Source organism: Oncorhynchus mykiss, chromosome 6, assembly GCF_013265735.2.
Source record: "Oncorhynchus mykiss isolate Arlee chromosome 6, USDA_OmykA_1.1, whole genome shotgun sequence".
NCBI lineage: Eukaryota > Metazoa > Chordata > Actinopteri > Salmoniformes > Salmonidae > Oncorhynchus > Oncorhynchus mykiss.
The window spans coordinates 78676175-78683802 of record NC_048570.1 but is presented as its reverse complement, the minus strand read 5'-3'; the positions used below and the strand labels follow the sequence as shown (position 1 = coordinate 78683802).

At 39.4% G+C, this 7628-nt stretch overlaps 1 protein-coding gene across 1 annotated transcript; it reads left to right on the top strand.

The window, feature by feature from the left end:
- Nucleotides 1-396: 396 nt before the first annotated feature.
- On the top strand, nt 397-7608 carry LOC110526641 (tetraspanin-3). Its single transcript, XM_021607786.2, has 7 exons — nt 397-626; nt 3678-3869; nt 3980-4054; nt 4193-4294; nt 4426-4578; nt 5427-5510; nt 6477-7608. The coding sequence occupies exons 1-7, from the start codon at nt 564-566 to the stop codon at nt 6567-6569; spliced, it is 762 nt and encodes a 253-aa protein (XP_021463461.1). The 5' UTR covers nt 397-563; the 3' UTR covers nt 6570-7608.
- Nucleotides 7609-7628: the final 20 nt, after the last annotated feature.

Below are 7628 nucleotides of genomic sequence, written 5' to 3'. Positions count from 1 at the left end.
GGTCCGCTTCGGGAAAGTTGTATTCTTGGTCGTGGTGCTGGTAAATTGATGCCGCTATGATATCTTATAGTTCTTCCTGGCTGTATGTAATAACACAAGATTTTCTGAGCTAACAAATTAAGAAATAAAACAAAAAAACAAAATACTACAACATTTCCTAAGGACTAGAAGTGATGCAGCCCTCTCTGTCAGCACCATTTTTTTAAACATTAGATACAGTATAATTGTTTTTATTTTTTATTGGAGAAACAGGGCTGGCAGGTAGGATTTATGTATGATTCCTCTCCCTCACACTTCAGTGCAGTAGGTGGCAGTAATGACCCATAACAGTGGATGCCATCCGTCGATAAACCCCACAGAAGAAGTTTACCGTCGGGTTGTTTTGACAATCTCATCTGCACACGTGACATATCCGCTCTTTTGGCGATTTTGTAGAAGAAGAAGGCAGTGGGGCAGAACCTACCACTGCACTGTAATAAGAACGGACAGGACAGCCATTTTATTATCATAACATCCATGATCCATCCGAAATTCCAGTAACATATTTGGATTCCAGCGCAACCATGGGCCAGTGTGGGATTACTTCATCAAAGACAGTCCTGGTGTTTCTGAATCTAATATTCTGGGTAAAATATCACGAACTTGTTTCAAAACATGTATTTGACGCTAGGTAGTCAAGGTTGGGATTAATTACAGTACGCAACAGAAATTGCTAACGTTAGCTGCAGCAAAGAGAGGCGTCTGCTAACATTAGCTAGCTCACGTTAATTATCTACAAAATGAATATGTGGAGCTTTCCAACCATCTTGTCTAGGTTGTTTATTAAAATATACATTATTTCTGAAATGTATACTTTGCTGTTATTGCAAGCACGAGTAGAACAAGGACAGGTAGCCAGCAGATCCGACCCGTTAGTGGATAGGACAGCATTCCTGTATATACGACACTTTCCGTAAATGGCTGCTGTTGCCACATGCTAGCTAACTTGAGGAAGAGAACCACTACTAGTTTTAATTATACAATCTTCTCAGTGTAACAGTTGGGAAATGTGACAATTCAGAGTACAACGCATTTCCCATCTATGGATTAAAGTACATTTAACGAGTCATATCCCGGGCCGGTTTCGCGGTGTCAGAGACTAATGCAGCTGTGAGCAAGCGTGTCGGATCTGCTGGCTAGCGCCGGACAGGCTTTTTCCATTGTTGTTAGCTCTAGCTTTTAGCTAGCTAACCGTCTGATATTTACTGCTGCAATTGGTTGCATGAAAACTAGCGAGATTTAATGTGAGAGTGCATAACGGTAGGTAAGACTATATGCACGATTGTAGTTTGTGCCAGTCAGTTTAGCAGAAAACGTATCACCACAGAGAACAATGACAAACATATTTGGTATCACTGTGAGAAACCTAGCTAGCCTGCTAGCTAACGCCTAGCCGCCATGCGCCGATGTCCCCGACATTTCATTGCAGTATCAGTGTTTTAACAAGTTACTATTTCATATTGTTTAGGCCTAACCTCTCACCCAATCTCATCTGATAGTAGCCTGACGACTAACACTAAATTATTAAGCTGCTCTGTCGTTCGCGATATACTTTAATTACCGATAAGAAATTAACGGTCGTAGAGTTTGGCCGGAGCAAGGAGTCCGGCAGCCAGACTTTTAATTTATTTAAAAAAATAAATAATTTCAAATCAATACATAAAGCACATGAGGGAAAACAAGCATACATAGATTACAAACAATAAACAATCGAGCTAGGGGGTACAATATCACATTACAATTACACAAGGGCCTAAAGGGACATGCATATACTTACAATTCTAACAGCTTTTTATGTTAGTAGAGCATTTAACTGTCTTAAAATACAGTTCAATTTCTTTTTGTAGGGTACGAAAATGTGGTTTTCTGTTTGTAAATTTACATTTGTGTATATGAAATTTGGCCAAAAGAATAATGAAATTAATTACATAAAAATGATTCTGCTTATTTCTATTGTATGTAAAGAATCCAAACAGTATATCTCTCCACAATAGTGTAAAATCTTCATAAATGTGTTCAATTATAAACCTACTGATGTCTTGCCACAGTTTTCTTACATGCATACAATGCCAAAAAATATGCTGTTTGGGTGGGTGGTCATTACAAAAGGAGCAATTTGAGTTGATGTTTTCCTTAAACTTCTTCATATAGTGGTTGGCAGGATAATATTTATGAATAATTTTAAAGGAAACTTCCTTAATTTTGTTAACAAGTAGGTGTAGATGTGTGTGGCAACATCCAAACTTTTTTCCAACAGATATTATCAATAAATCCATTCCAATAAGGCATGACATAAGGTATAGATAGATACAACATCCTGCTGAAACAAGGTTCGTATCGCTCTGTTGTTGAATGGACCAAAAGAGAAACAAATCTTTCCTACTGATGAGTCAACAGGGTCAACAGAAGGTAGGCTCTGAGGGTCAGGTCTTGACATGTTCCTGAATAACATAGCAACACCTGAGGGAATGGCATCTAAAACAATTGCAAAATCTTTAGGTGTTACAGGGACCTTGTAAAGTGATAAGAATTCTTTATAACTGAGTAAAATACCCTCTGCATTTACCAGTTGGCTCACCAATAGGATATTATTTCGGAACCAATATTCTAAAAACTTTATTTATTTATTTTATAAGTTATTTTTATACAATATATCCCAATTATTCCATATATAATATCTGTGTGGAGAAAAATTGTGTTTATAAATTAAGGACCATGACAAGAGAACCTGCCGATGAAAAGCAGAGAGTTTCACTGGAATCATGTCAATATTATAACTGCAAAACAACATGAAGTTAAGGCCACCAAAAGTAGAGAAGACATGATGAGGAATAAAATTCCAGATAGAAGTGGGGTCCGGCAGCCAGACACATCTGATAGTGCTTGGTAATAGTGTGCTGCAATGTTCACTTAGCTTAACTTTACATGACTGAGGATTCCCTTTTATTTTATTTTTTCCCCAATTGTAATATAATAGCAAAAAACATAGGACATCACTACACATGTATATTTCTCTGAAGAAACATAAAATAGCATTAAAGTAAAATAATAAACAAGAAATAAAAATCCCTATCTATACATGAATTGCCAGTGACAACAGTTTTAAATGTTAAAGTACCTCAAATTAAATAGAATGTCAGGGGTTACAATTGTTGTAACAATATATTGTTTTTTTAAAATATTGACTAATTGTAGGTATTTTATAAAATATTGGATTTCAAATAAAAATATATATTGCATTTAGGGATAGATTTCAAGTAGTTTTTTTTATTTGAATAAGATATTACCTCATTGTAAATACATGGGTCATATTAATGAAAAAAAAATGTAATTACTTAACTCACTTCAGAGTCACACTTTATCACAAAAATGGCATATGTCTAAATTCACGGACTTAAGAGGACAAGTTATGGCAAGGGTATATTTTGTGCAAGTTTTTAGTGAAACTGAGTATACCCTTGCTACACACCAGCAGCTAGCCAGTGACCACATACCAACATTGTTTTAACAAACACACATAAAGCCATGTCTGTCTGCACACAATATTGGGGTTTCTTTCTGATAAGCCAAAAAACTTTGGATGTTACATGCCACACTCTTTCTCTTGCTCTGTCTCCCTCTCACTGCCCCCTCTCTAGGCTGCAGCTGGAATTCTGTGTTACATTGGAGCCTATGTGTTCATCACATATGATGACTATGACCACTTCTTTGAGGATGTGTACACCTTGATCCCAGCGTCCATTATAATAGCAGTCGGGACTCTGCTGTTTATCATTGGGCTGATTGGATGCTGTGCCACAATACGGGAAAGCTCCTGCGGACTAACAGCTGTAAGTATTGAAATGCACATGGATACAAATGTAATTTGTATAATGCAAGTAAATGTAATTTCTTATCTTTGGACTAGATATTGAATTGATCATATCTCTTCTCTTTGCAGTTTGCTGTCATTCTCCTGCTGGTGTTTGTCACAGAAGTTGTTGTGGTTGTTATTGGCTATATCTACAGAGCTAGGGTTAGTATTGGCCTACTGTCTAGTGTCTTATCACACAAAAGCAATAGAAAAGGGTGAATGGGAATGCAGTTTGTTAGAATTGAATATGAATGTTACAATTCTTACACGGATGACATTGACGTTGTTGCTTGTACTCAGGTGGAAGATCAGGTGAACCACTCCATTCAGAAGGTGTATGATGAATACAATGGCACCAACACAGATGCCCCCAGCCGAGCCATCGACTATGTGCAGAGACAGGTGAGAACAACACCACTGGATTTATTTCTCCTGACATGTTAACAAAAAAATATGACTATAGGTGAGTTTGCAGGTGCCTACAGCAGTCTCTCTCTCTCCCCATCTCTCTCCTACCCTCTCCCCCGTCATAGCTCCACTGCTGTGGCATTCACAACTACTCTGACTGGAGGAATACTCGCTGGTTCAAGGAGTCCAGAAACAACAGTGTTCCAGTCAGCTGCTGTAAACCCAACATCAGCAACTGTACTGGAACCATGAGCCGGCCTGGTGACCTCTACCCAGAGGTAAGAGAGAACACGCACACCCAAGAGTTTCCTTTAACTGGTAAATAGCCTAATGAAAATAAATATGGTCTATAATTGGACCTTTGTAGCTCAGTTGGTAGAGCATGGCGATTGTAACACCAAGGTAGTGGGTTTGAATCCCAGGACCACATCAACGTAAAATGTATGCACGCATGACTGTAAGTCACTTTGGATAAAAGTGTCAGCTAAATGGCATTTATAACAAATCCAATTGGCTATGAATGGTGATTGGTTCAGGTTGTCTTTCAATCGCATCATATCTCTACTATGCCTGGTTGTCTTGATATTGCGCTCTCACTAGCGAACTTACAGCATTGTATCAACTGGTACCGGCCCACAAGGTTTCCTGCACCTGTGAGTCTGAAAAGTGTTCACTGTATTTTAAAGAGAATTTACAGATGTCCACCAAGGAGGAATATTTAGATTAAGTCATTTTGCTTCCCTCTTCCTCCTAATCTAATGCCTAGTCAAGTAGCTTACAAATGCTGGATACCGTGCAAATCAAGTTAGCTAGATAGCTAACTAGCTACTGTACCAAGGATGGAGGCACAGAATTTATTTTTAAATTAACACTGAAACAGGATATTGTGCAAGGAGCCAACGTTCACTTCATAGGCCCTCATTTCTCCTTGCATATTTATTGTAGTCACTTGCATGTGGTGTCAATGAATTGTCAGTGGGGACTCCTAGAACACCATTACCTAACACATGACGGCATTCAAATGGGAATCTATTTGATTTGATTGGACATTCGACTCGCGCATGTCTTTCCTAAAGAAAATACTGACATACACACACGTTTTTAATATTTGTCTTTTTTCCTCTAGGGCTGTGAAGCTCTTGTTGTGAAAAAGCTGAAAGAAATCATGATGTATGTCATTTGGGCTGCTCTGACCTTCGCTGCAATACAGGTAAACAAGATTGAATCCCCGAGCCGACAAGGTAAAAATCTGTCATTCTGCCCCTGAACAGGGCAGTTAACCCACTGTTCCTAGGCCCATATGTGAGTCCTTCTGTAATAACATCTGAACCATGTGTACCAGGTGCATGTTAACTAGAGCTGCAGTAATGTCCTCCTGCAGTGGGAGTATCTAGCCTAGTCGGCTGCTGCTGCTGCTGAGAAGCTGACCTGATTGTGTCAAATTGCTTTTTCAATGTTTCAACACTACCTTACGGGGACATCACAACATGAGTTCTGCTGACCAGTCACTTCCCTTCTCCTTATGAGGATAACTTGATGTATTTGTGGAGTCACTGGATGTATAGTAATTATGAAATGCATGTTCAAATGCAGTCTCATGAGTCATAACAATGTAGAACGCTTCAGGTATCCCAAACAGCCACGGTTACCTCTGGGATGGGGGAGATCAGGAAGAAACATATCCACCAAAAAGGAGTAAAGTGGTAGAAAACTCGAGGTTGAAGCGCTCTAGTGGGTTTTAATATAGAGAGCCTTTATTCTCCAGGCATGAAGAGCATTTAAAAACCAGCCCTGATGAAGGCATGTGTCACATTGTGCAGGTGTTAATGTTCAATGTACCCGGTTAATGAAGACTAGAGTGCCTCGACCTGTGTTTTATTTCTACCTTTTTTGTAGGTATGATTCTTCTGGTTCTCCATTTTGTTCTCCTTCATTCGAAGAACTTCACTTCACACACCAAGTTCTCTTCAATTTATCGAATCACGTGTGATGGCATGGCACAAGGCTGGGACAGAAACCCTGCACTACTGTCGCTCTAGGAGCAGGACTCCTGGAAATTCTAGTCTTTCACAACAAGACTCAGTAGCTGGCCAGTGCACGTGAAATTTTATTCTGGGTGCAGCGGTGATGATAATGCTAACTATGCATACTGTTGTACTCCTCCATCTGCCCGTAGATGCTGGGGATGCTGTGTGCCTGTGTGGTGCTGTGCAGGAGGGGGCATGACCCGGCCTATGAGCTACTGGTCACTGGCGCAACCTACGCATGAGGAGGACACAGGCCCCGCCCGCACCAAGGGCTCCACCAATAAGAATGAAGAAAAGAAGCCTCACCTGACATGTCCACAATTTGTAGTTTTCAGCAGTAGTAAGCTCATGCACACCTTGCACAGGATAACTATTGGGTATACACTGGTGATGGGGGAGGGGGGATCTGTGAAAATAATTATTTATTGAACATGCTTTGTAACTTTATATTAATTTTAAATGTTGTTGTTTTTTAGACACTATGGAAAGCCTAAGGCCAAAGTTGTTAAATGGTGAATTGATATTGTTTTTCTTTTAGCTCAAGAAATACAGCCTTGTCTATTTTCTTTTCCCTTTTGGGGCACAATGGATGATAACTACTGCTCAGTGCAATATGTGGAATGTACTCCTGTCTCCTGTCATTTTGCCCTATGACTAGAGCTCTGGAGGTATTTAAGGAATATTTAATCATGTGAATATTAGTACCTTTATCTATGAGGGACCCTGTAGTTTACCACTAAATTGTGAGTCAGTCAACCCATCTCCAGTCTCCATTCATATGTAGTGTAGAGGTACTTTACCAGTGTTACCTAAGACCCATGTGTAGATAGAGCTTTGTGTTACAAGTTGGTACATATGTAGGTGTTTTCTGACACACACATTCTAATACCAAGTATGAAAGGGAAGGGGTGAATCTCAATTGTATTTTCTTGAGTCCCTTGTCCTCTCTCCTTGCCTCCCTTTTAAAATGCATTGGAGGAGAAGATCCAAGTGGAGAAACCTCAGATCTGTGCATTGAGAAGCTGAGGAGGGAGGACATGAGGAATACAATTGAGATTCAACCCTGCCTGGGAATTTGATATAAACCACCAAAGAATTGGGTCTGGGACTGAGGGAGTCACTTTTGTTTTGTGTTTTTGTGGCATTGTGTATTATTTTTCAAACGGAAGTTGATATTTAGACTTGTAGCATTGCAGAAAATAATGTGAAACAAAATCATGTAAATAGATTGGGGAGAGGAAGAACTTTGATTGAAATAAACCTCCTACATTTAAACTAAAACATGTTTTATTGTTCACTGA